The sequence below is a fragment of the Phasianus colchicus genome, chromosome 7, assembly GCF_987193195.1.
Source record: "Phasianus colchicus chromosome 7, bPhaCol1.hap1.1, whole genome shotgun sequence".
Taxonomy (NCBI): domain Eukaryota; kingdom Metazoa; phylum Chordata; class Aves; order Galliformes; family Phasianidae; genus Phasianus; species Phasianus colchicus.
The window spans coordinates 19,553,390-19,581,203 of NC_143442.1; the positions used below are offsets into that span (position 1 = coordinate 19,553,390).

The 27,814-nt window shown below is 42.7% G+C and overlaps 1 protein-coding gene across 8 annotated transcripts in view; it reads left to right on the forward strand.

The window, feature by feature from the left end:
* The window catches only part of ITGA6 (integrin subunit alpha 6), a 114,598-nt gene that overhangs the window by 50,856 nt on the left and 35,928 nt on the right, over positions 1 to 27,814 (forward strand). The window contains exon 1 of one of the 8 annotated variants that reach the window (XM_090144032.1): positions 25,011 to 25,244. The exons of 4 other annotated variants lie outside the window; for them this stretch is intronic. In XM_090144032.1, the coding sequence (XP_090000158.1) occupies positions 25,084 to 25,244 (161 nt within the window). In that variant the 5' untranslated portion in view covers positions 25,011 to 25,083. Of the gene's footprint in view, positions 1 to 25,010; positions 25,245 to 27,814 lie in introns of those variants that run through there. 3 more of the 8 variants (XM_031599468.2, XM_031599469.2, XM_090144030.1) reach the window with 3 other exon arrangements.

The following is a 27,814-nucleotide window of genomic DNA, read 5'->3' on the forward strand; positions in this document are numbered from 1 at the left end:
AGCTGCTAGTAGTTACAAGAAACAAAGGTCATGGTTCTTTAAAGTCTTGCTTGACTTTCAGAGGGATTAAGTTGTTGCCCCTTGTTTGAGAATGTCTCTTGTCTCTTCCCATTTTCTGATACTACAGACTGGTGTGCCTGTCACAGATTGAACTGAAACTCTTTTTATTTCTTACGGCAATGTATCTTTCTTGCAAGATAGCCTTAGTCTTGGTTTAATGTCAGACTAAAAAATGGCCTGTGTAGCTGGGAATTCCTGCTAATGCTGAGTGCTAACAGAGAACAACAGAAAATCAGTATCCTAACACAACAGGATGGATTTTTATTTTTTAAATTTCAAATCAGTAGAAGTTTTCCTCCTTTCCATTTCTTCCTCAAAAACCCACCCATTTTTTTTTTTTTATGGGTTAAGGAAGACTTCAGTGGTTTTGTACTGCATGTAAAACTAGCCACATCTCGCTATTTGTGCTTCAGCTAATTCAGGTCGCTGCTTTTTAGTAAAGAGATCCTCACTTAATTGTCTCTTTAGGTAACATTTTTTTGGAGCTAATTACTTTCAGGTTGATAACTTCAAGCTGCATATGTACATGGCAAAGGCAAATAGTTGTGATTTACTGATAGGGTAATTTGCTTTGAAATATTTTGAATCTGTGTTGACTGTCTTCCCTTTTGATGCAATTAAAGGGATCACAGTTCCACATGCAGCATGTTATTATCTAATAATTCTCATCTAGTTTCATAGGACAGAATAAGGATCTTTCTCTAACTGTTGAGTGGACTATTTTGTTTTGAGCTTTTTTTTCTTCTACCTGTAATGTATTCACCCACCAGAAGATTCTTGAGCCAATTAAAAAAAAAAAAAACAAAAAAAACAACAACAGAAGTTGAATTGCTCTTTAGAGAAACAGTAATATAAGTTGTTTTTTTTCCAGTTGCTGTAAGTAAAAGGTAGTTAAATTATTCATCAAGACAGCCTTTTGTTGAACTCAAGATTCTGTTTCTTGGTGTATAGGAGAAAGCATAAAGCATGATAAGGGATGTATGTCTTTATTTTTAATTCAACCAGAGCTGTGCAGAAATGAATGAGGTATTGGAAAACAGTGGAGAAATATAGTTCTTGCCCTGATAAATGTTCACAAAGAACACTTACAAAGCTATGCTGGTTCCTGGGACACAAGCAACTTTGCATTGTCTTCATCTCCAGGAACTGCACGGGTCAGTAAACACTTGAGAAATGTCACTTGCTGGTATCTCAGGCAACCTCAAGGAGGAGGACCGTGTTGTCAGTTAACAGTTCTTCTGAACCCAGGACAGTGCATGACTTTGCTATCAAGGTGCTGTCAATTAGGCTGTACACCAAACTCAGCTAGACATGGACGTGCTGAGAGTAATGCCCTGCAGAGCTGGATGTCGCAGAAGCCCTGGGGCTTGGCAGGGCTCCTGGTACCTGAATCTCTCATCTGGCTGTTCCTAAATGCTTACCTGTACTGTTTATGGAACTGCTGCTGAAATGTCACAACAAAAGCCTCTTGGAAAGGCAATGCTGCAATATGATCAAGATAAGCCCCAAAACTCAAGTGCACAAATGTGTGCTATCATGAAAGAAATAGATTTTTAATGCCTGTAAAGTACTAAACCCCTCTTTGGACAGCCACTCCTCTCTTAGTGCATGGATTTTTTGATGTGATATATCCTGACAGCTCTTGCAGAGGCATTATAGTCTAATACAAAACCAAATGCTTTTATTACAAAGACTCATGGCACCGAAAGACTTGTGAAGCCTTTTTATTAAGTTTTTATTAAATATGGTTGTGGCACGTGTAGTTTAAAAATGTGACAGTTTCTTTGAAAATACTCTAATGCACGTACATAAGCCATTGTCTTAAATGTGATTTTTGAATTGTTTTAAATGTAATTTTATCCCAGGATGTCCAGCCTGCATTCTGTAAAAAAAAAAAATGATAGTTGCTATTTAGACCAAATATTCTCAAACTGTCTTTCAAGTTTTTAAAATTTTAAAGTATTCTCAGACACTTTAGCATGCGTTACTCCTGTTTTAAAGAGACAAAAGCTGAGATACAAACACAATGATTTAAGATCACAGAATATGTCACTGGTAAATCACAGAGAAAAGCAACTGCTTCAGAGCTTTATGTTTCCTAATGTTTAAAGCACATTCTCCCGTGTTGCTGTGTCTAGAGGTTGAAGTGTAGAGAATGCTCGTTCAGTTCAGAGACGTGGGACTACATGAGCAGAATTTCAAGCTAATGTTCATTTTCACTGTTCTGGTATCAAGCCAAACTACTTGATTACTTCTGCAGGGCTGGGGAGGGAGGGATGGAGAAGGAGGGGTTGAGTGTTGTTGAGGTCAGTGAGAAGAGACTTCAGCTGCTTGGATGTAGTGAAAAGTTGGAACTACTAATCCTTGATTTGCAATGCTACATAAAAGCCCTGGTGAAGTGGAAAAGGACTGGGGGTGGGGGCTGGCAGGAAAGCAGCATTTCACAAAGCAGCTGTGCAGTAGTGTGTCTGCAGAGAAAGATTCTTGGGGGGTGGGGAACTGCTTGATAAAGTGTTCTTTCACTAGCACTATAAGTGTAAGACCAAGGTATTCCCATCTGTATCATCCCTGCTCCCTTTGCTGGTCACCACTGTCTTTGACATACCAGCTGCTGTGTATGTGGCGCTATGCAGGGGTTATATTTATTAGAATAAAATGCCTTCCAACAGTAAAGGTCACTTTCTATTCTTCAATATAGGTCACCAGTTCTGGCAAACTTGGATGAGTTTTTGTAGTACAAAAAATGTGCCCAGCTTGCTACCCAGGCAGGCTGCAGCAAGTTCACTGGAGGGCACAAAGCAGCCCTGCAGACCTGGGTATGGGCAGCAAAACATGAGGGAAGTGCAGGTCATTGGGTGGTGGTCCTGTGAGACACTGCAGCTGGAGCCAGCCCATGGCAGGTGGAGCACTGGTATGTGCTTTTACACTTGTGTCAAGAAACTGAGATGCTTCTATTGCGTTTTACACATAGTAGTTAAAGTGTTCAGCACAGATGCTGCTGCATTACTGTTCTGCTAAGACACGTTACTTGGGTATGCAGCAGTAAATCTCCTTGTGCACATATACTCCTTGATGATGACTTTATGCCTGTGAGGTAAGCACTAAACATGAACATGGGGCTGCTACTCTCTTAATTTCCCAGTCTTTGTGTAATTAAATTATTGGCCCTGATATTGCATTAACTGTAGAAGGCAGGCAGAGCCTGGAATGCACAAGGATCTCTGGTCAGATCACCGCATGTTGCAGGATGCAGCTATCCTAGTGGCATGTGTCATCAGCATGTAGGAATTGTTGGAGCTGTGACTGCTGCACGTCAGTGTGGTGACACAAATTCGGCAGACTATTTCCAGAGGGCTTCTTGAACACACATTCAAAAGACTGTGCATTGTAGAAATGTTATTACCCATGCCAAGGCTTTGAAACTTAGGCTCCAGGAGATAGTTTCTGTTTTTTCACTTCATTTCACTGGTGCTGGAGCAGGCTGCCCAGAGAGGTTGTGGATGCCCTGTCGCTGTAGGTGTTCGAGGCCAGATTGGATGGGGCCCTGGGCAGCCTGGTCTAGCATTAAATGGGGAGGTTGGTAGTCCTGCCTGTGGCAGGGGGTTGGAGATTGATGATCCTTGAGGTCCCTTCCAACCCGGACCATTCTGTGATTTTGTATTTAGGTGTAATGTTCTTTTGGTGCCTGACATGGAGGATAGGTTTCTGTTTTACAAAGCATGCATATAATGCATTATGGCATAGCCCACTGTGGATAGCCCTTGGCTATTAAAAAAAAATAAAAAATAATAAATAATAAAAAAAAAACCACAAACCCAACAAAAACACAAAATAGACTTAGAACATTTGTTTGGCTTTGGTTGTTATATACAATAGCATTTTTGGTGCCTGTAGCCTGAAGGGACTTTCCTGCTTTGTGCTGTCTGCTGTCTCTATTTGGAAGGAATAGAAACATCAAGATGCTTTCTAATTTCCTCTGCTGTTTTTTTTTTAATATAATTAGCTTACTAAGCAATAAAAGACAGTCAAGGTCATTAGCAGCAATGCTATTCTTTGTCTTGACATGTTACCTACCTACTTCTGCTTCAAAGTTCTCCTTAGAAAACCAAATACTTCTTAAAGCTTAACAACTGCAGGAACACATTCAAATTTGTTTCTCTTCCTGGTTTTTTGCTTAGGCAGCAACTGCTTCTGTGCAAGGTGCTGTCTCTTACAGACCCATGATACTGCCATTGCACTCAGAGGTGGTGTAGGCTTTTGAAGAGGTCAGAGAAATAAGGATGCTCGGCTTTAACTGTGACAGCATCATTTAATGAGGTAAATGAGTAATTAGGTAATGGCAATATGAGAAATACCTGGAAGTGAACACCTCTATGATTTGACCTTCTGTTTAGTCAGACAGAATTTGTGCTTTACATGAAAACAAGCACAACTGTGGCTGGGGCTTGGCTACGTGCTGGTTTGATCAATGGACCAAACAGTTGCGTTTTTGTTTCTTTCTTCAACCTGCTTCCCTCCATAGGCCTTCCAAATTCAGGGGGATTCTGTTTCCAAGGAGGCTTCTTTCTGAATATACTCTTCTTGCTTTTTACTTTCGCAGGCAGAAAGTACCTGAAAAACTAGTGAGTACCAGTTAGGGCTTGTCAAATACCTCTTCCATTCTGTCAGATGTTTCATGAGCTGAGTTGAGTGAGCTATGTATGTAACTAAATTAATTTTCACTATAAACATAGCAGTTGTGTTTATCTGGGAAACACTGGTTAAAATTGATTCATGTATACCTTACAGAACTATTCCACAATAAACATTTATTTTACGTATAAGATAAATCCTACAGGCAAGGTTTTTCAGCTGTACTGCAGTGTCTGGCTAGAATTTCAGATACATTGTCTATTTCAGAATCAAAACAAAACCTTTTGAGGCCTCTACATTTTTAGAATGTTTCTTTCCTGATAACAACAACCTTATAACTAAGCACCTGGACTCTCTGTCCAGATATGTTTTGTGGAAGGTAGAAATTAACAACTCAGAATTACTTATTTTTTTAAAAACCAAATAACAGATGAAATGTTTGCATTTTTGAACTACATTATAAACATTTTGTGAAAAACTACCATATTTATGTAATGAAACTGAGGAGTTTCTTGGCATTGTTTGTTATGGAATCTCTCTCTCATTACTTTAACGTACTCTGTCTGTCAGTGTTGTCTGTATGTTGTAAAGGGAAGTTTGCCTGCTTGTCCCTTTTACAGAACTTCACTGCAAGTGTAGTACATAATTCCTCAGAAAAATACACTTTAAAGTCATTCTAAATCAGAAGTTTGGTGTGTATCTACTTGATAGAGAAGTCTAAAGTCTGTATAGCTATATGCATTTCTATTAAGATCTAAAGCCTTCATCTGTTTTATGGAAGCATGTATTGTCTTGCACTGAAACCTACAGTGATTGTCATTAATTCGCTGTTCTTAATTAGTGTTATTCTGATTTTACTATTAAGTGTAATTATGTATAGGAATTGCAACCCGACTTTTAGTAAATATTATGAGGTACAGTTTTTTTATCAAGTACAAATATAGTACAGATCTACCAGCGGTATTTTACTGACAGACAAAGGCAAATGCTTTCTCAGGAATTACCTTTTCCTGTCCTTGTAGCTGCTGCCTCTCTTCTTTAATCTCTTTTGACAAATGAAGGTAACACTTGGGCTTCATTAGACAAGTAATTTAATCTACAGACCTCCAGAGTTAGAACCATGTGAAAGGTGCTGCTGAACTTCTGCAGTACCTTTCAGTTTGAGCAAGGTCAAGGCTGGGATTTCTGCAGGAGCTTCAACATGATACTTAGGCTTTTTCAGAAACCGTGTTAAGAATCTAAAACTTACAATGTGAGTGAGGAACAGATAGTCTGGAAATACTGTAAGCATGCATGTCTGTATGTCTGCTTGCTTAGCTGATGGTCAAATAAAGAACACTAAGAAATATTTGGAAGTCAAGTATGTATATGTAACTTGCTGTTGACATTTAAGACGTTAATGCAGAAATGGTGGTGGTAATAGAATATTTAACCATATTTTCATTAGTCTTCTTAAGTTTCTTTCTGTCTCTTGTAAGCTGAGCAGAGCAGTGCAGTTGGGAAGGAATGACAAGAAGCTGAGTACTGACACTGCATGGTAAGGAGAGGACTGTCCTCTGCCTTGGGGATGGGCAGTTTCTGATCTCTCTCTGCAGCTGTATTTTCATCAAGAGCAGTGCAGCTCTTCGTTCTGTGGGCCTAGTCAGGATGTCAGTGAGTGTCCTGCAGGGAAAGGATTAGGAATGATGGACAACTCGCCTCCTGTGAGCTCCCAGATCCATGCAGTGTGCAGTAGCTCCTTGCTATTCTTACCATGTAGTGAGATGTAAGTAAGACTTACCTCTGTCATACCTCTTTATTAGAGCAGCTTTCATGTTTTAACTTTTTCTATTAAAAAAAAAATAAATTCTTTACTGGACCATCTGGATAAAAAGGCTTCTGAGGCTCCTCACACACCCTCTAATTTTGTTCCAGCAGAAGCAAAAGGAAATATTTTTTTTCTTCACAGATCGAGTGCAAATTTCAGGCAGATGTGTGGTAATGAGTTTCAGTGGGCTGATTTCAACATTGATAGTTTGGTACAATTAAGTCAGGCTTAATCTTAAAATAGGCCTAAATCCTGAATAAATATAGCATTAGTGTTTCAGCAAATAATTCCTGCTTTTCAAAAACAGTAATTGAGTGCACAAATATTAAAGGTAAACCACATGGGGGCCCAGTACATCAGATTTCTAATCTACTTAAGAGGATCATTTTATATGGATAGATTCAATTAAAAAGATAAATACATTCAGAATTCTCAGTGGAGAACCTGTACATAGTTTATATTTAATCTAACCCATAGGATGCAATTTAAGCATTCACTGTGGCAGTGATTTAGATATTTTTTTTACCCTCCCCCAAAATGAAATTATTGCATTAATAAGGGTTCTGGAAGATCTGGTAAGTCTTGCTATGGCAGTCTAACATCTCTCTGTGGGTGCCTGCCCTCCTCTTTCTTTCTATTCTCTGGCAGGGCAGAAGGGGAGCATGTACTCCTTCCTGCCTTGCTCCTCCAGTCCTCAGGCGGTGCTATCCTGAGCTGTCAATGGAAGGCTGTGAAGGCAGGGTGGACGATGGCTTCAAGTGCAGCTGCTGCAGGCTGCTTCTGAGCTTGTCTGTCAGTGTCCTCGGACTCTTCAGGAACACAGCCTGAATTGTGCTGTCTCTAAGACATGGCACTTCAGGTAGAGCTGAGTAAAGGAGATGGTCAGAAGCTCCTAAAACATTTCTCACGCGGAATTAGACTGTGGGTTACTTGTTTGATCTGGGCTGGTGCTCTCCCGAAACTGGAACCTTGTTTACAGAGTTTCCGTAGGATTACCATTTGGCTATAACATATTGGATGGAGTGAGACTATCATCCAGAACTGCAACTATAATGCAACAAGGAACTATTTCACATGACTGTATCACTGCACTGTAGCTGTTTGGAGTGTTTATTAGGATTGGATCAAAGGGTGCTATATTGCTGAAGTCAGAAGCTAGATAACTGACTAAAGTTGTACAGCAAGAGTATTTATTCAAGAAACTAGCTTGTCTGTTGTATTACACTATTTTCTATCAGTGTGGAAAAGCACTCTGTAAATCTCAGCTTAAATTTTGTGCATGATTTATAAAGGTCATTGTGCCCAAGGCTCCTTATTTTCCACTTAATCAGCTACCACTTCCATGGCCCAGTTGCATTTCAGCAAACATCCCTTCAGTGTAATGTGACACACCCAGTGAATTTGCACAATGTGCATTTGAAGGAAGCCCTGATCTTTTTACATCTGGGGACAATGAATCAAGTGTTTAAAATTATCTGAATGTTCTGCATATCAATTCGGCATTGTTGTAATGCCTGGGTCTTTCTAAATGTGAAATTAGTAGATTTAAGACCCAAAGCTCCCCTGGAGTGTCCCCACAGATAGATTGTGGGTCACAATAACGTGAGACAGCCTAATTACCATAGCCATTGAAAGGAATGAATGCACAGTAGGCACTGGATTATGAATGCTCAGTTCCAAGGAATCCATTCCTTAAATGCTTGCTGCTGGGTCCTTCGCAGGAATGTACAGTTTTTTTATCTGTTCAGTCGCAAATTTGTTCTACAACCACTGTGACAGTATTATTAGTAAGAGTATTTGCAAAGCTGTGAGATAAATCACCAAATACACAATGTATTGATGAAGTTGCCTGTTTTTTTTGTTTAATGATGAAACTGACAGAAACAAAAAACTAAAACAAAACCTGCTGATTCTATTTTCAATTGTCATACGTATGACTCCTGTGTTCCTTTTATACTTGTTTCTTTTTCCATGTGATGTTGCTTATGTGGAGATGGTCCCAGTCAGAAGCCCAGCAAAACTTGAGAAGCTCAGATTTAACTTTAGCATGGCTAAAGGTTTTTGTTGTTGTTTGTTTGTTTTCCTTTAGTAATGATAGTTGCCAAAGTACTGTCTCATCTCTAAGAAAACAGATCTTGCTTCAAGCTGGGGGGGGGGGAGGGGAGAAAGGGGAAAACCTTTTTGTTGTTGTTGTTCTTGCTTTTAAAAATCTAGGCCACATGTGTACATAGTAATGCTGTAGAGATAATGTATTATCAGTATACACAGATTCTAAAGATATGAACAGGTACACAGTAGGTTTCACAAAGTACCTATGTGTTTGAGCCTCTAGCTTTGATTTTAAGCTCAGTTTGCTAGAGAGTAATTGAGTGCTTTCCCTGTTCCCCTACCAAAGAAAATCTCTGAATCTGCCCATTTAGACACTTAAGGATCCTTGAAAATACCCTTTGTCCTAAGAACCTATCTGTAAAAGGAAATGGAGCTGTTGCTGATGGTACGTTTAACCACGAGTTTCCTAGAAGTGATTTTTCAAATATAACTTCACTGGTTGTGGAAGGAGTACTGGGAATAGTTTTGTTCCATTACACAGCTACGCTTGTCACATCTGTGACTCAATAACGCAACCTAGGGCCTAGCTTTTTAATAATTATAAAACATTTCAGATCTTAAGGAGGTTTTATTTAATTCTGAGGTTGCAGAGCTACAATCCCTGTGTCTGGTCCACCAGGTCGGCAGGATCTATGTACAGGGAGTGGGGCAGGAGTGCTTTGTTGCAATGTCACTGCTTCAGGTCTTGCGTGTGGGGCAGTCACTGATGCCTGCAGGCCAGCAGGTAAGGGGCCAGAGGAGCAGCTGAGCTGGATCCCCATGGGCTCTGAAATGAGATGAGGCTCAGCTCCAGCCCCTGGGACAAAGCTGTCTTTATTTGATGGGGGTTTAATGGTGCATTATGAAATGGAAGTTGCGTAGGCCTGCATGGCTATGGTCTTTGCTTTTACTGCTGCTTGCCACAGAGTGAGTAATTGAATGTTCATTCATGTGTGAGCATCCACGCTGCTGCAGGGTCACTGTCAATGTGCTGAAGTTGCCCGAGCACCCATCATGGTGCTGCCTGTGGCCACACAGGAAATGCAACTGTCTTCATCCTTGTCCCAGAATGCCTGCCAGTATTTCCCAGTAGCTGTTGAAAAATATCACTTCATATAAGTTATACTTTCTGCACTAGTAAAGTTGTTTGCTAGAATCCAAATTCTGCCAAGGTTTTTCTCTATGCTTGCATAGCCAAGTGGCTCTGTGATTTCAGATGCTGCAGCTCCAGTATTTTAAAATTTTACTTCAAAAAATAATAAAAAAAAATTCTTAGTATGAGAGATAGGTGCAACTCGATGAGTGTTGCATATATGAGGCTGTAGAGAGAGCAGAGGAATAAAAAGCAGAGTACTTGAAATGAGGTCTTAGGCCTATGGAAAAGCGGTGACTCAGGGCTTTGTGGTGTATTGTGGTATCAGTAGGTGCTGTAACTGCTTTGGTTTTTCTGCTTTGGCTCAATTTCTGCTACATCTTCCTCAGGGTTTTTTCTGCTGCTCCAAGGGCTGTATATGCTTTGCTCGTGGTGCAGAGTTGTGTAGATGAACAAACAGGCCTGGAATTAGCTGTTAAATCTAGTAGTGAGGACAAAGTAAAGATGTGGTAAGGTAAGGTTGCAGTGGGGATAGGTTGTGTGTGAGATACCCTTAGAAGTTCAGGAAAATTTTGGCAGATGTTTCCATCATATTCTTGATTTCTTCAAAAAGCAAGTGTGTTTGCTAAGGCACTGCTTTTGGAGATCAGTGGTTTCTGAGAAGAGAGACCAGAGAAGTGATTCAGCTTCTTTCAAATGCTTCTGGCTCACTGCCTGAGGATGTCATGTTGGACATCCCACCACACCATTCCTGCAGCGTAAGTTTCCTGCCAGTGGTATTTCTGTCCTTGTAGCCTAAGTCACTCCTCAGAGGCTATTCAGCTTGTGGAAGGGCCCATGAATATCCTGCTAATGCCACAGAGGGAAGAGGGAGTGACTTTATGGCTAGAACATGATTTTAGATTCAAGACATGTCCCTTTCTGCAGAGCAGGGGAGTGCTGGCTGCCAAGAGTGAATTCATCAGCATCAAAGGTGGATGAAAGGATGGAGAAGGCTGACTTTTTTGCATCTTTATTTGGGGAGGAGGGGAAAACAAATGTTGACAACTGTTTCAGGCAGTTATCTTGAGTGAATGACGAAGCGTTTTGGTATGCAGGAAACAACTGCTTCCCATCTATAGTTTTTGGGCACTTGAAAGGAAACAAGCCAACTCCAAACTCTCTAAACAGGGAAACAATTACAAAGGGTCAGTGTTTTCTTTCTAATAGTTTTAAAGAGTTTCTCTTGTACCAAAAGATACAGTCCCTTGGTTTACAAGGTCCCATGCATTAGCTGCATGTATAGTGCATCTCTGATATGCAGGTTCTTGCAGCTGAACTGCTGTGTCTGTGCAAACTCCTGCTGACCTTAGAGGTGGTCTGGGTAAACTCAGATGGGAAGTTTGCTGTCCTGTGCTTTGTAAGTCAGCAGGTCAAGTACTCTTTCTGAAACGGAAAGTGGTCAGCCAGTATCGGGTATAAAGCCATATTTGTTCAGTTGATTTGGCAGACAGGTGCAAAAAAAGAGGTTTTAGAGTGTATAGTACTACGCGATAACTCCTTTTTTGTGTTACGTGAATGCTTGAGCAGCAACCAAATTCACCCCATTAAATCCTTAGGCTGCCTAACTCTGCACCTTGCTGTGGCTGTATGACCCAGTTGCTAAACCAATAGGAACTGTACGCCTAGATTGAGAGCTCCTGTGCTGCCGCTGGGGGCTGGGTGGGCAGCCTGAGACAGCCTCCCTTCGAAGGCTGTTTGGGCTTTCAGAGAAGCCCAAGCAGGGGCATTGGGTTTCACTCCTGTATGCATTAATTAATGGCCAGCTGGTGCTTCGCAGCCCTGCGTGCCTTCCCCACCTGTCAGCACAGCAGCTGTGAGATCTCGACCGGAGCAGCGGGTTCCTTCCCGCTGCCCGGCTGCTGTAGCTGGGGGGTCAGGAGCAGCTGTTTCTGTATTAAGACTGCTCTTGCCCCTTACCCACAGGCAGGGCCCCCAGCAGTGAGAAGATGGGGACTGAGAAATAGCCTATCTTAATTGTTTAATTGTCCTTGATTTCTTAGGCCTTCAGGCTGCTGGGTCTGATCTGAACTGCTCTTCTTTCCTGTAGTCCTCACTCCCACGATGACTTTGACTGTGAAGTTGCCCTCTGGACTGGTTCCTATCCTCCTGGTCCTATCCTGTCCTCTGTACCTTACAAGGTTTGCAGCGAACAGCTGCAGTGCTGACAGACCTGGAGGTGCCCCCTTCACATCTTGTGCTGGGGCAGGAGCAGAACATTGGTATTTTGGTTTTCCTGTTGCTACTCTGTTTGGAGGAAGAGGCATGTACTGGGTACCTGACCCAAAGGCATAGGCTGGGTGAGGCCAGCAACATGATGTTGGTATGTGCTAACAGTGCCAAGGTGAGGGCTGAGAGGTAAAATATGGGTGCTACTTGGGGGCTTCTGTACCTGTAACCATGCAGAGCAGTCCCTACTCAGCCCCTAGCTCTGGCCTGTCTATGGCAAGTTCTTGAATGGCTGCAGGAGGGTCCCTGGCCTGACTCCATCACCCCCAGACGCATAGGTGAGGGGAAAAAACAGCAATTGCCAGAGTGAAAGAAAGAAAAACAAGAGCTGAAGGTCTCCCTCTGTAAGGAGTGTTTGTGTGCAGGACGTGAAGGAGGCTTCTCATGAAAGAGAGGGCATGGCTTGGTATAAGTGATGTGAAAACACCTGGCAGCCCTGCTGTTTTCTCAATTTGCTGTGAAAAAGAGCAGTGTGGGAACCTCCCACTGACTGAGAGTAGGGGTGATGGCTGTAAGCCCGCTCTGACTGGAGGAGCATGAGAAAGGAGTGGCTGCATGTTATCTTCTGCCTTCTCCAAAGTGCCATTAAGTGCCACGATGTTGTTTTTCATCCGTCCCGCTTTAGCTTATTTCATGGGTTTTCTTAGCCAAGCCTGGGAAGTGTTCCTTTTTCAAGCATATTTATGCACAGATCTGAGGCTGGCTGTGTGTTTTTCATGGGCTGGTGGGGGTTGGTGTATTTTGTTTACCTTGTCTTCAATTTTCAGAGTCTTAAATAAGTCTAAGAATAAACAGGACTGAGATCAACTCCGGTGCATTAAAATTACTTTCTGGAGGGTGAAAAAACATGTGTAACTTAAACAATTTGTTGACCCAGCAAATATCTAAGGATTTCTGAGAAACCCTTTGGTGGTGACCAAGGAATCTGGGACTGCTACTCTGATACTTCTAGGACTAAAACGCAGAATGAAACAGGAGCAAGTATTCCCAGCTTTTGCAAAATGTGCAAGGACAATTTTTAAAAGCCTTTTCATGCTGCTGTTTGAGATAGCTAGAAACAAAGTCCCTGTGTGCTGCCTTAAGAATGGCACAGTCCCACTTTGCTGGAGATGATCTTTGGTAGACGCTTACAGCCAAATTTTTTGTCATTTTCAATGGGTTTTTGATCATGAGTGTCTCCTTGCATGCTATTGAGATCTGAAGGCTGTGACAAATTCTACTGAATAATTTCAGTTTACTTTTCTTTGCTTTTCTAGCACAGAATAGTTATGTTATAGATATGTTCTCAAACGACACTGTAGTATAGCAACTTCTAATTCAAACTGAGAATTACAAGGAAAGTGGGTTGAAAATTGTACCGTAATGGGTTTCTTTTCTTGGTAAACTGTAGAGCTTTCCTTTTCACATTGCGCTTCAGTTAAATCTTCAGGGGTGCTTTCTCTTGGTTTCATTTAGTGAGGTTTTTAAATTAGATCACTGAAATGCCATATCCTTCGTGAGAATACTGCACATTCTCCACATATTTTCATTCAAAACTTGCCAATGTTCTCTAAGTCAGATGGGGGTGGGCTCATAATGATGAAACAAATCTTTCTTTCTGTTAGTTCTTTTAATGGATCACATGATGGGGCTCAGAAATCAGACAAATCATGAGGTTATTTCTGCACTGCATGTGAAATTCAAAGCTTACGAAAGTGCCTAATAGCTAATGTAGTAGAGTAGAAATATTGTAGAACTAAAGCCACATGTATCATTCTGAAACTATGGTTTCAGTTTCATTCCTTCATATAAAATTGTCTAAGGTTAAGTAGAAAATGGAAGCAATATTAGGCAGTAAATAAAGATGGTAAAACTTGCTAAGTATCTGCAACCACCTCAAAAGCCGAGTTACCAAAACAGTGAGAAGTAAATCAGGGCAATATGCAGAAGAAAACTTGTCCTCCCATAAGGAGCAAGACAGTAGATGCAAAACTGTCTATGCATTTTAACATGCCCATAAGCAAAGCTCTAGTATGTCATATACATCAGGAAAAAAGGCTATTGCTGCTTGTCTTGAAGCTTGTTCTTTTGAGTAAATTCTTTCTGTGGTTCATGATGGGGCATGTTATATGGGGGGAAGAAAAGTCTTTTCGGTGTATTGTAGTCTCCTCTGCAGAGGTAGCTTCTATGGTGCTGCCAGCATCACCAGGCATGCAAACCAGAAGCTTTTACCTGCTGCAGCTCTTAGTTGAAGTGGATTTAATTTAATGCATGTTATGGTACGATGCTGCAGAGAATGTGAATTTGCACCAGCGGAGTTAGCTGGAGACTGGCTACCATTTGCTTTCTGGTGCCTAGGTCATCACCTTGCCGAGGGAGGGTATTACATATTATCTGGGATTCTGCTCTTGGTCTTTCATCTAAGGTCTGGCTTCCAGTGCAATCTTGCAGTGGGTTGGAAAGACTTGAGCAGGTAAATGTCTGCCACTTTTTGTCACATAAATATACAAGTATCAGGTAGGAGTTGTTCCAGTATGACTAAAATACTGTCATCACTAGCTTAATCACTACTGTCATTAGCACTAGCTTAATTTTTATTATTGTTATTCCTAAATTAAGGGGGTCATACTTGAGTTCTACAAGCTAAAAGCAGTTTGAATTCACATTTTTACTGTATCAGTATGTTTGTGTTTTTAGAAAGTTGTGAGGATTAGTTAAGCAATGGTATAAGATCAATGCTTCATGATGGATCCCAGGGAGAAAATATGCCTTTGGGAAGCAAACTAAAGGGACTTGAAAGCTTTGGTCAAAGGGTCAGTTTTTCCCTCCTAGTCCTGTGAGGGAAACCTTAATCTAACTTCAGAAGTTTCTCTCGGGGGACGAGGCACAACTGTATGTTTTCTGCATTATTACATATTCTGCTAAGGTAATGCAATGGGCACCGAGCATGAGTTGAGTTGCACTCATGTTATTCAACATGTCTAATTATTTCTCTGCAAAGGACATTTTGGAACATGTTGTCTGAAGTCAATTGTCAGGCATCCATGGGCCTTGTTGAGGGCTCTGCAGATCTCCTCCTAATCACGTTTTAAATTACAAAGTGAGTAAATTCCTATATTTAGCAGCTGAATGGGCCCTCATTCATATGCCAAATTATATTCCAATGATTACTTCCTTTAATATTATTGGAAGCAGTCATGTTAATAAAGTTAGAATATGTGCTATATATTCTTCAGGAATAGGGCTTAGATTTCACTAAATTGTGTGCTTCTCTTCCCAACTGTTCTCTCATTATTATAACTGAATAACATGCATGAGTAGAAGATAATAGTCAAGGAATAAAGTTGTATAACAAGAATCATGTAAGTTCCTGCTTTATACAGGAGGAAGAGGAAGGGGAGGGAAAGAAGGGGGAGAGAAATCTATCTGCTGGTTCAAAAACAGTGCTGCCACTGTGGGTTTTATTCTTTCCAAATTAACCTCCTTCTGATAAATACAAAGTACCTTTATATTCTGTCCTAGCTCATCCTGTGATTAGTAGAACAGTGCTGTCTAGATAACAATGGACTGAAATACTAATGGCTAAATGCCTTTTTGTGCAATGAAATATTTGTCTAGTCTTAAGCACAGCACAGGTGTAGAGCTACACTTGTTCATATAGAGGTTAACAAGCCTGCATGAGAACCCTCTTTTGTGGTGACAGCGGTTGATGTATTGGAAGGTTATTGCTCAACCAGGAGCATCTGTAGTCATCTATGTAGTTCCTAAGTATGATAATATGGAACTGCAGAGAATTTTATAGCTGTGAATGTGCATTTGTATAAATAACACCTGAGGTTATGTGTCTCTAATGAAGGCATGTAGAGGCAAGGGCAGCACTTAGTAAGCACTGTTGGCTTACTGTAGTTGTGCAGCTTTCCAAACATATGATTTGTATACTTTTCATAAAATATCTTAAAGCTGCTTTTCGTGAGGTGCTTTATGAATAAGGAAGAAACAAGTGCACAGCAATAGTCCAAATGCTCACGAAATAGCAGATGAGAAGTCAGTAACACTGAACAATAAAATAGTAATAAGAATTCAAAAACTGGTGTTGCTTCATGGTGATGTCATTGCTGGAAAATGAACAGGGGCCTAAGGAAATTAATGGGATAAAGGTTCCTGCTTTCAAAGAATTTTGATGGTGTCAATCAAATTGTAAGAGCAAGGCAGTTGCCATCAGCACCCTGCTTCAAAAGAGAAGGTGTGTTTGGCATTATTTATACTAAGGAGGCATATGGCCTGGCTGGTAATTTGGGGCATGATGCTGGGGGGGAGAAGATATTAGCAACCTTCTGAAGGGCTTACGTGACTTCTGGGTTCATGATGTGTCTCTTCCCGAGGTCGCAACTTGATAAGACTGAGGATCAGGAAGAGATAGCAACTTGCAGCTCTTAGGCTGCTCTTAGGTTTGGCAATTGTTTGTGTTCTAACAGTGCATAAGTGCATAATTATGAGCATGAAAGTGTGGATTCCTGTGCCTGTGTTCATCCTGTTTGCCCAGAGCATTGTAAGTTTGTGCAATATTAGCTGGATTTGCTAGTCTTGAGAGAATGGAAGGAGTGCATGTATGATATTGCTGAGCCCCCTTAACTGGAGTTTTAACTGTCAATTATGTTATCATGGTACCAGAAGTATAAAAGTACTGAAGTCTGAGAATGGTTTGAAATAGGTTGATCAGGTGAATTACAGAAAATAAGCTGGCTTCAAGGTCACAACAGGATGGGATTAGCAGTAAGATCAGTGTTAGTGAATTCATGAAAAAGATGGTGCTAGATAAGGGCCATCGTACTTGCAATTCTTTCAAGCAGACATAAGCCTGTAGGCTTAAAGATGAGTTAAGATCTTAGCCTTGCTATGCTGAGCTTGTTGTCATCTCAGTATTCAGCAGCAGTCACAAAGGGAATTAGAAAATGAGGAATTGTGAATGGAATACCGTATTAAACAGAGCACATAATTACACTACTGCTATAAATCTGTCTATGCTGCATCTTGAAAAGTGTGTGGTGTCCTGGTGGTTCTGTCTCAGAAAGGAGTAGAGCGAAATAATTGAAGCACAGAAAACACCAAATGTTTGGGAACATCGAGTGATTTCTATTTGAGAAACTGATTTGACAAGAATTGTTCTGTGTGAAAACGTGATTGAGATGGCATATGACAAAACTTTTAAAGTCATGAATAAGATGACTAAGGAATATTCATTCACTTATGATGTTATAATATACTGGGCAGTGTATTATAAGAAAGAATGAGAGATAATGAGAGGATGGTGCAACAAAGGTTGTAAAAATCTCTCTCTCTTTCTGTCTCTCCTCACTGCTCCCTCTTTCTCCTTCTCTCTCCACCTCTCCCTCTCTCTCAGATTGATTGTAGAGGATGTGTGTGGGCATGTATTCCAGTCTTGATCTACTAATCACAGGGAAAATCACACTGCACCTTTGTTGAAACTTGTCTCGCAAGATGCTAAAAGCTGCTGTTGACTAACTAATAATAATGAGAAGAACAAAAGCAGAAGATTTGGCTAGTTATTAACCTCATGATAAACCTTATGATGCCAGAATAACAGAGGCTTGATAGCAAAACGTCATTGGAAACATTTATTTTACAATTTCTATTAAAAATTATTAGGAAGAACTGAAATACCTTTTGAAAGAGTCTTATGGCTGTTCTACAATGGTGTCTTACTAGAGATGTTTATTCCTGTTGAATATATTCCCTCTGTTTGTGTCCTGCTGATATACCTCTTAGCTTGTGTTGCTCTGACAGAATAATGTTTTCAGTCTTCAAGAGTTTCTGCTCCATTACCTCAGTGTTGTTACAGCATTATAATGTTATTGCAAACAGCTCTCCAGCAGCAATCCCATAACACTACTGGCATAGCCCAGTCTGGCTGCATTTTGGAGCTCAGGAGCTATAAGTCACAATGTTTAGACTTCTGGCTTTTGCAGTGTTTGAAAATGTCTCTTGCAAGTGCCCTGCTGCAAGCACTTCAGTGTGGGTCTATGGGATGCTCAGGTGTACATCTGCAGGAATTCAGATGTTCCAGAAAGGATGAGGAAGCTTTGGATATAGTAATAGGTCAGGAAATGGGGCAGAGGCTGTGGCAGCTGTCTCGGTCTCATACTGTCTGGGGCACACCAGCAACCTGCAGTTGACTGTATGTTCCTGTGCTCCTTCTGCAAAAGCACCTTTGGCCAGTGGAATAGTTTAGTGCTTTGTGTGATGTTATCCACAAAAGATGAAAGAGTTGAAATACTTTATAAATCATGTGTATATTAAAATAACTCTCCCAGTGGACTGTGGCACGCCACTTTTTCTCCTTTGTACTTCAAATAGCAACAGGCTACATGGAGACAGGGAGAAGGACCTGGTAGTTAAAGGTTGCAGATCACTTGAAGATCATGTGCATGCAGCAGTAATTACAAAATGGAATGCATGTGCTGAAACATGAATACCATTGAAATTGAAGTAAAGCACGAATGTCTTCTCTTACAATAAAAATGAAATAGGAAATGAAATGCACCTACTAGTCATGGAGAAGTTGCAGAACTGCTGCTAAGCAATGAGGCGACCTCATAAGGAAGGAAGACCACATAATGTGGTGGGACTAATTTCAAACGTATATCAGCTTTTCATATCTACAATAGGTTATTTTTATCTTCATATTTCACAATGTTTTGGCTTCTATGCATGGCCAATATGTAACCTACATTTCTTAACATCTACATTTCTTAACTGACTTAAATATTGATTTCTATGCTTATCCATACCTGGTTCTGCATGCAGGTGAGTGGTTATACATGCCTGTAAATTGACTATCTCCACTAATAGCTTCTTTTCTGATATCAAACATTGTTGAATGATACAAACTTCTCCACCTAAGGTTGGTACCCTGATTCTTTCCTCAAAGAGCAGCTGTCATGTTGGCATCCTGAGGCTGAAATAGACTTGGCACACAGCCTTGGGAACACAGGATCCAAGGGCTCGCAGTCAGTGCTGACAGGCATGGGCTTCCCTGTACCACAATCTGATCCCACTGCATGGTGATTGCCATGTCACGTGCAGCTGGTCAGCAAGTACTTGTAGCATGTGCTGATTGCTATTTATTGTCTGCAGGACATGCATCTGCACTTTTTTTCCTAGCAGCTGCACACCTGGTGGAACTGGTGGTTGTTGTTACCCAAATACAGACAGATCAGTTACTACTTCCAACAATGGTGAGTCTGCTGCAGGGCTGACAGTGAAGGGCCTGAAAACTGCAGTTTGCAGTGGAACAGAGCAAACTGCTGGGCTCTTCAAATATAATGTGAAAACAAAGTGGTGTCAAAAATGCTTCTGTTCCAAACTCTTACTCTCTTATCAAAGTACAGCAGTAACCCATAAGGCACTGCAAGACTTCCTGAAGATGAGGAGATGGAATATCTTGGGGTGGTATTATAGTGTATGCTTACAATATAATGTTGGGTAACGCCAGTTAAGCGTGCATATCTTCTGGTACCTCAGCTCAGGTACCAGACAGCTGTGCAAAATAGAACTTTGAGATTTATTCCTACATGAGGCAGGGGAAGGAGAATCCAGAAATGGGGTCTGGTAGAGGGTTCTGCTGCAGCTTTCCTCTGTGATACCGCGTCACTCTCCTGTCATTAAGTAGGCTGTGAAATGGAGATTATAATACTGCTATATCTCATGACGAAGGAATGGAAATGCTTTGAGATGGTCCTTTTTTGTTCTGCACAAAAAGCACAATCATTACTGCTGAATAACTGCATTTTACTTGGTTAATGTGAAGAACAAATCCACAGTAAAAATGGGTCAGTGTGTACCTATTTGCAGTCAAGTGTCAAATAATCTGCCAGTTAGGTTGCAGAATTACCTAAAAATGGATCTTGACCTCAGAGCTGCTGTTAGAATTTAGAAAGAGTTGGGCAGTAGCAACTGATGCATGTATTTCACTGAATGTGGCCAGAAATTCAAAGAAATCAATATGATTTTATGCTGAAAAATGTATGTTTTGTGTGGTATTTACCAAAATCTCACGCCCACAAATAAAACTACGTGTGTTATGTGAGAAACCCCAGGAACAGCTCTAGTGAAAATGGAGAGAACCTCCCTCTGACTGTAGCATCTTCCCTTCCTCAGCTGTTTGTGAGCACTCATGCATGGAATGAGCTGTGCTACATTTCTGGTGTTCTCTTTGAGACTGCTGCTGTTAGAAGTGTCTAAACAAACAGGCAGAGAACTCCCACTGCCCTGCACAGGCACAGTTAATTGCAGGGTAAGAAAAGATGTGTAGTTACTACAGTGTGCATCTTAGAATGGTTTCTCTTACCATATAAATCTGGGTTTGTTTAAATGAGATTGCCATTGAAAAGTTCAAAAACTGATTTTTAGAACTCGAAAATTTCAAGTGGAAAAATTAGTCTGGAGATATTGATCAAGAAAATGGTCTGAAAATGAGCATTACAGGAGTTACTGTATAGGAATTTGGAACTACGTTTGTGCCATAATTTAGAAGAATAGGGAGAAAAAATTGTGAGAAAATGAAGTATGCAAAGGTTTACTGAACACCATGCATGTGAAATGACAAACTTTTGCACTGTCATACTTAATGACCTTCCCTTCCTCTTTGGCCCCGATTTTAGTTGTTTGCAGCAAACGAACAGTTCACTCGACACAAGTGAAACCAACACAACAGCTTCCATCAGACCCTTTCACAAAACTGATTGGACTTGCAATTTGTTTGCTCAGCCTGCCTGGTCATGGCTGTGTCATGCAATCAGTTTTTTTTCACTGAATAAGATGAGAATTACTGAGGAACTTTTTTTTTTTTTTTGGATGAGTACATCTGTAGTGCTTATTCAAACATGAAGTTGGTCCTGATTAACTCCATGTGAGCAGTCTTATTTTGGAATAAAACTTTTTTTCTTAAGCTTAACAACTTCTGTTTAATTATTAAACAGTGATGTTAATTGGACATTACTGCATACGTTGACGTTCTCAGTTCTTTGGATGTATGCATTTAGTAGTTGGATAAAGAACTGGCGTTAAAAAAAAACTCTTTAACAGATTTCCTTGATTTTTTTTTTTTCTCCTAATTTCTTAATTTGTTGGACTAAATGAGAGAGAATGTGAAAGTATCTGATAGGTTTTGCGTGTAATAAAAAATACAGTACAGGTGGATTGGCACTTAGGTTAAAGAATCCTTTGTTTCTGTTGAATAATGTGCAGCTCTGAAAGCAGAAGGGTGCTTTGCTCAGCAGGAAGCTCAGGAGAACTACAGCGTGTTCTGGGCTCACACAAGTGCTTCTCACACCCAAGTAAAGCAGGGAGACAGAACAACTTGACTGCCATTCAGTCAGTAGCCCAAATTCTGATGGGATTCATAGACTTTATTTTTGGGCTTTCTCTTCAGCCTTTGTGTGATTTAAATTCGTATGTTACCAAGTGAGACTTAAGACAATCAAAGATGGAATTTGTTACGTGTTGATTTAGAAGACTAAGATTAATACAAACTAGAAACTGTTCACAGAAGTATTTTACAAGGGTGATCCAAAGGAAGTAAAAAAAAAAAAAAAACAAAAAACAAAACAAACAAAAAACCACAAAAGAAAGTATTACAAGATGATGGTGCTTGGCTCTAGCTTGTCCAGTTTGTTCTTCAGGATGTTAATCTATAGAGGAAAGTGAATACACTTGTTAGATTTTATTTAAAATGAAGTAAAAATACTTTTAGTAAGGAAAGTAGAGGCTGCTAGCTCCTGCCTTGACCAGAAAAGCAGCCTTTGCTGGCTTTGCCTCTAGGGGTCTGAAGCTGTATTGGGATGTGTCTTGAACAGCTGCTGCTGAATCAGTGATGGGCAGTTCGCTTGGCATGTGATGAGGTTGCTGGATAACCACAACTGCAGAACTGTTGGATGTGGAGCCTGTGGATATCCAAAAACTTCAATTTTTGTTAGGGAACAAAGATTTCTTATTATCCCTAACTGATGTGATTCAGCATTTTAAAAATTTTTTATTTTCCATAGTTCTTATCAATCACAGAAACCTGTGTGCAAACTGCCTGTGCCTGGTCCCCCAGGTGGCTGCCTTCTCAGCTGGATTTAATCCAGAGCCATCTATGACAGCAGGTGTGATAAGTGTGGTCAGCACCAAGGAGCTGCTTCCACCAGTTTGTGGTTCGGGGTCTCAGCACCACAGTATTAGTACAACAGGAGAGGTAGAGATCTGGAGCAGATTCCTCCAGTGACAATTCCTGGTCTTGTGTTCTGCAGACACTGCACAGGACTGGGCCCTGTGCATGCAGCCCATTGCAGCTCTTGGAGATGAGTGCTGCCAAGGCTGTGGGGAGCTGTGCTATGGGGGATGGCTGTGGGCTCTTGAGTCAGTCTGTGTAAGCTAGAAGAACACATGCTTTGTCCTAAGCAGTGGACTTTTTTTCTAGGTTGTTTCTTGATGGAGTTAAAACATGTCCCATGAAGGCTTAGTTTTCTTCCTAAGTTCCTGGGGAGAGTTTCCAGGAAGGTCCTATGAATACCTTGTTTGTAAAGCTTTCCCTTTCCTCCTCAAAGGGACTTATGCTTTGTATAAAAAGGTCTAAGCTTAGGCTACCCTTACAGTGCTAGGTAAGATACCCCCAGCATGTGACCAGCGAATTAGAATACAGGAATATGTTCACAATGACTGTGGTTTTGTGCCTCAGTTACCAGTAATTTTGAAGAAACATCTTTAATTCCTTCCCTAGCAATCCAGACTATGGTGTCTAGGTCACACTTGTCACCAGCATTCTCTGATCTCTGCCTAGTCATGTACTGAAGGTTCCTCCTGGAATGCTTACAGAGATGTTTGCACTCCAAACAGCCTGGGCTGGTCATTCTGAAACTGCGGAAGGAATGCACCTGACAGCTGGGGTGGGTGAAAAAAATACTCTCTCCTGCTAAAAAGCTTAAAGACCTGCTGTGTAACGTGGGTTGCAGTGTCAGCCAAACTTCCGAATCTGGACAGAAATTTTTTCTTTCAGCTAAAATGTTTTCCAGATTTTTATTTATTTCTTTTTAATCCTTTGCAATTAATTGTGCAGTTGTATGCAGGAGGAAAGTATTGCTGGCACGAAGGCTTGCTCCATACACGGGCACAGCAGGTGAACACTTCTGGCCAAGTACCAGCATGCCAGTAATAGGCAGCCAGCTTGAACTAGGCTACGGCAAAGTATTTGTGATTAAAAAGAAACTCTGCTTTGATCTGGCCACCACCTTTCTTAGAGCTGCCAAGTTATGCATAGCAGAGGTGCTGCTTAACTGGCTGCTGTAGCTAGCCTGGGTGCCCCCTTACCTGTAGGTGGTGCGGAAGAGGAATTGCTGAGGTATGCGAGAGTTATTGATAACCCACAGTGTGTGGGGTTCTGGGAGGAAGAGTGAAAGAAGGAAATGGACTTTTTTGTTCCAGACTTTTTTTTACCCTTTCCTCACATAGAACATGTTATAATAGTACAAAATAACAAGAGACCATCCAAGCTGTTTGTGTGCAGTCCATTCTTGTTCCTGCCATGGTTGTTTGAGATGGTCTTTAGCATAACCATGTGCTGCCTCTGGAGAGGAGAACTGTTTTCCCTCAGCGAGGTCTATGGGGAACGAAGCAGAGAAATGTGCCCAGGCAGTGCTGGTGGGGAGAGGGAGCAGTCAGCAGCTCCTGCCAGGATTGTTCACATGGTGTGTGATGGTGCACAGGATGGCAGCACTTTGTGACTCCTAAAAGCACAAGCTTCTGAGCACAAGTATTACTGAACAAGTAACTATAGCTACTGCACAAGTGTCAAGAGCAGACACACTTCAGTGGTCCTGAAGGGCACGCTGCTCAGATCTCAATATGGACATCAACAGCATTTTATGACTTGTTTTCAGCTCTTTGCTAATGTCTGTGAAATGCACAGATTGCAGTAAGCGTGCTTTGTTGTAATTTAGTCTGAGACCTTCCTTCTGTGTGCCTGCAGCTAAACCTGGAGCAGTGCTTCTGCCACAGCTGTGTCTGCACAGTGATGGGACGTGGGATTAAGGCTGTGAGTGAGGCACCAGGAGCCTGCAGGGATGGTTCCTGTTAGCAGTAACTACTGGGGAGTCTGACTGAACAGCATGTTTTGTTTACACATTAGATGCACTTTTCTTTTCTGGTGTGTTTTCTGCTCTTTTGATCAAGTGTGTTTTGGTTCTAAGCCAAAGACTTGTCTATACATGCAGTTACCCTACAGTAATTGCTCAGGAGAAAGTAGATGGATTAACTCCTAGGGAATGCAGCACTGTTCCAGCAGAATTATTTGGAATACCAGCGTGTGAGAGCACAATTGCTCTTTTATTCTTTCTGTCTTTATCCCTCTTTTCTGGAACCTTTTGTGTGAAGAGAAGCTCTTCTGTTCCTGTCTTAGATACCGCTGGAAAACGAGCATTGCTCTGCTGTTGGCACTTATCAGGTGTTACAGCCCTGTGATCGCTTCCTTAAAGCAGGGCCCTGAGCTGCACCTGGGTTACAGACCGACTCCTGCGTGCAGGGCTGTGCTAAGGTACGCTCGCAGCAGGTTTTCCAGTTAGGGGTGAGAGCAGGAGGGAAAATATTGTTTTCAAACGAAGTGTACGGATAAGAAATCTGTTTAAGGATAAGAAATGCTGTGAAGGAACGATTGCGCTGTCTGAAGAACGTCGGAGGAGCACGGACCTCCCTTCCGTACGTGACGGGGGAGCGCACGAGCGCGGCGCGTTCCGTCAAGGTGCGATGCACGTGGCCGCCGCCGGGGCACGGCGCCGAGCCTCCCTCGGACCGCCGCCGGCTGCCGCCGTTCCCGCACCCCGTGCTCGGGTTCCGCGGCAGCCCCGCCCGCCCGCAGGCTTTTCTGCGCTCAAAGCGCGGGGCCGCAGGGCCGGGCCGCGGCGGGCCGGGCTTCCCGCAGGGCGGCGCCCCGCACCCGAGCGACATTTTGCGCCGCCCCGCTGCGGCGGCGAGGGGCGCTAAGCGAGCGGCGCTCGGGGGGCCGGGCCGCCCGCGGGGAGGAGGGCGGGGCGGGATCCGGCGCGACGGGCGCGCGGAGGGAGCGGCGGCGCTGGGCGGCAGGTTCTCGTGCCGGCTGGAGCAGATGGCGGCCGCGCTCCTCCTCTACCTGCCCCTGCTGCCGGGGCTGGCCGGCGCCTTCAACCTGGACACCGAGAACGTGATCGGCCGGCGCGGGGAGCCGGGCAGCCTCTTCGGCTTCTCGCTGGCCATGCACCGGCAGCTGCAGCCGCAGGAGAAACGGCTGTAAGTACCGCCGCGCCCCGTCCCGGGCCGTCCTTCCGCCGCCGGGGACGACCCTGGCGGCGCGGCGCGTCCGGGCTATCACCTGGCGGCGGGGAGGGCGGCACCTGCCGCGGGGCGCCGGCCGCCGGGACTCGCGGGAGCCCGGGGCGGAACGGGGGCGAACGGGCGGGAGGCGTCCGCGGCGGGCGGCGCCGCCGAGCGGTGGGGGCCCGCGGCCGTGCTCGCCGAGCGGGCGCTCGAGGGGTTTCGTCCCGCCCGTGCTGCTGGGCGGTCGTGCGCGGGGTGGCACAGGGAGCGCTGGGACAGGTGGCGGGACGTGGGAGGGGGCGAGGAGGTGCCTTCCCTACGTCCTGAGAGCGAAGGAAAGAAGGAAAGTCCTTGTGCGTCCTGAGGAGGGCTGGCTGGGGCTCCGTGCCCCAGCGTTTCTTAATGGCTACCCCCGAGCAGTCACTTGCCCCGCCTCTACTTGCTGCGCAGAGTGCATCTTCTGTAAGGCACTGCTGTGAAACAAACGTCTCTGACCATTTAGCTTTAATGTAAGGGGAGGTGAGTCTGCGGTCTGCGTGGAGAATGTAGGAGAATGACTCTAGGCAGCAATCACATCCACAATAAGTTAGCTGGTAAGCTTAGTTAAAAGCTATTTGGACTGGCATCGTTCAGACTTGAGTTGTGTGTGATTTAATAGGAATTACAGTGTGTAAAGGAGCATGAATGACAGTTTCCACCTTCTGTCTGGTACTCAGGGACCCAAATGTAAATCAAGACTGAAACACAGCTCTATGAGTTACTTCCCAGAGACCCTTATCTTAATTCTTGCCAGGATTACACGTGTGCTGGTCTCATTTAGTTCTGCTATGAAAGTGGTGCCTGAGGCTTGTTAGTTTGCCGTTGCGTTATCAAATGCTGATAGAATGAGTGTGTCAGAACATATGGAGACAGAAGGCTAATTAGCAGAAGTCACAGTGTTGGAGCTAGTCTGCGGTGTTTGACTGGAATGCCTCAGAGATGATGAGCATGAAAGTTGTGCTTTGTGTGCAGGCAGTGTGGGATGGGCAGAGCCAGATGCTGCTGGTGTTGGCACGGCATGCTGAATCCCAGCCTTCATGGATAGCAGGGGTCTTGGTAGAGACAAAACGTCAGCGGAGAAACTGCTTTGTGGTGAGGCATGGTTGTGAACATGTGATGTTTTGGTTGGTTTTTAAAACCTTTGCACGAGTTTTAGCATAAAGAATTGGATTGCTACCCAAGGAAGCTGCTTGGAAAACCCATGTTTGGTTCTTTTATGTAGGATGGGCATATCGTGGTTGCTTTGAGCAACGTTTTTGTCTGTTGATGTGCTGAAATGTAACTGTCTTTCACAGAGGCTGAGGTATGCTAAGCTCACTTTGTTACGCCTTGTGGAACGTGTGGAATTGCAGTGGAGCAAAGGCTACCACGTTAGACTATGTCTTTGTAAATGCTCAGAAAAAAATGAGCAACGTCGATATTGAACAACTCATTTTGGTATGTTCTGTGATGCCAGTTTGTAGATAGTTTGGCTGTTTGTAGGCGGAGCAGACTGTCTGCTGTCCAGGTAACCGGTGAAGGTGAGAGGTGAAGGAATGGAGATTGCATTGAGGTCTGGTACTGGGAGACATGTCAGTAACTAAAAGTGGACTGCTAATGGCATGTGGGTGTGAAAGAGAGCTGAATGCAGTCTTAACATGCATTAGGGATGCATTACTGTTACTGTTAGATGGACTGAGGGCAGCTTGCCTGGATTTCTGTGTACAGTTCTGGTCCATTGTCAAGCACAATGAATGAAGAGCAGAAAATGTTAATGGTGTTCTCGGGGAGCTGGGCTGCTTGCCCTGCGTCAGGTTGGTCTGTTCTTAGTCTGTCAATGTGACAGAGGTGTGGGAGCTGTACTTCTGAGAGGTGGTGGAGGTACAACAGCCGTGCCCTACGGTCTGTGACTTGGGGGCAGTGTAGCTGTTGGAGCTAAAGTTTTGTTAGTTTGAGATGGAGAATGCAGGGGTCTGTAGTTGTATGTAGGTGATATGTTAGCTACTTAATGCTATATGTTGTTATTATAAATATTATTAGCTACTTAGTACTAATTTGCTCATAGTTTTATATATAACGTATTTATACACACTGATATTTTATATAATGAGATATATGCACACAGCATGTGAGATGGTCCTTTTCAAAATGGTTTAAGCTGATCTCTTGAATTAGAACACAAGTCCTAAGAACATCTACATTTGCATATTACTTGCAATCAATTCTGGTATTACTTTTAATACAGAAATGAAGCTGAATTTATGTAGGCTTCTTATTGCTTAAGGCAAAAAAAAAAAAAAAAAAAAAAAAGGATGAGACTATGGCAACATTCAGGATCTCCTCTTCAGAAGAAAAGCAGCGGGTAGGCATTCTGTGCCAACTCTGTGCTGTCCATTTGGAACTGTTAAGCCTAAAAGATTGCTTACTGGAATTTTTACTTGTGGCAGGTTCTGCTGATACTGCATATCTCTCCTGTGAGCCATTCTATCAATATAAAACAGAGTTGCCTTTGGTCAGCAGGCTGC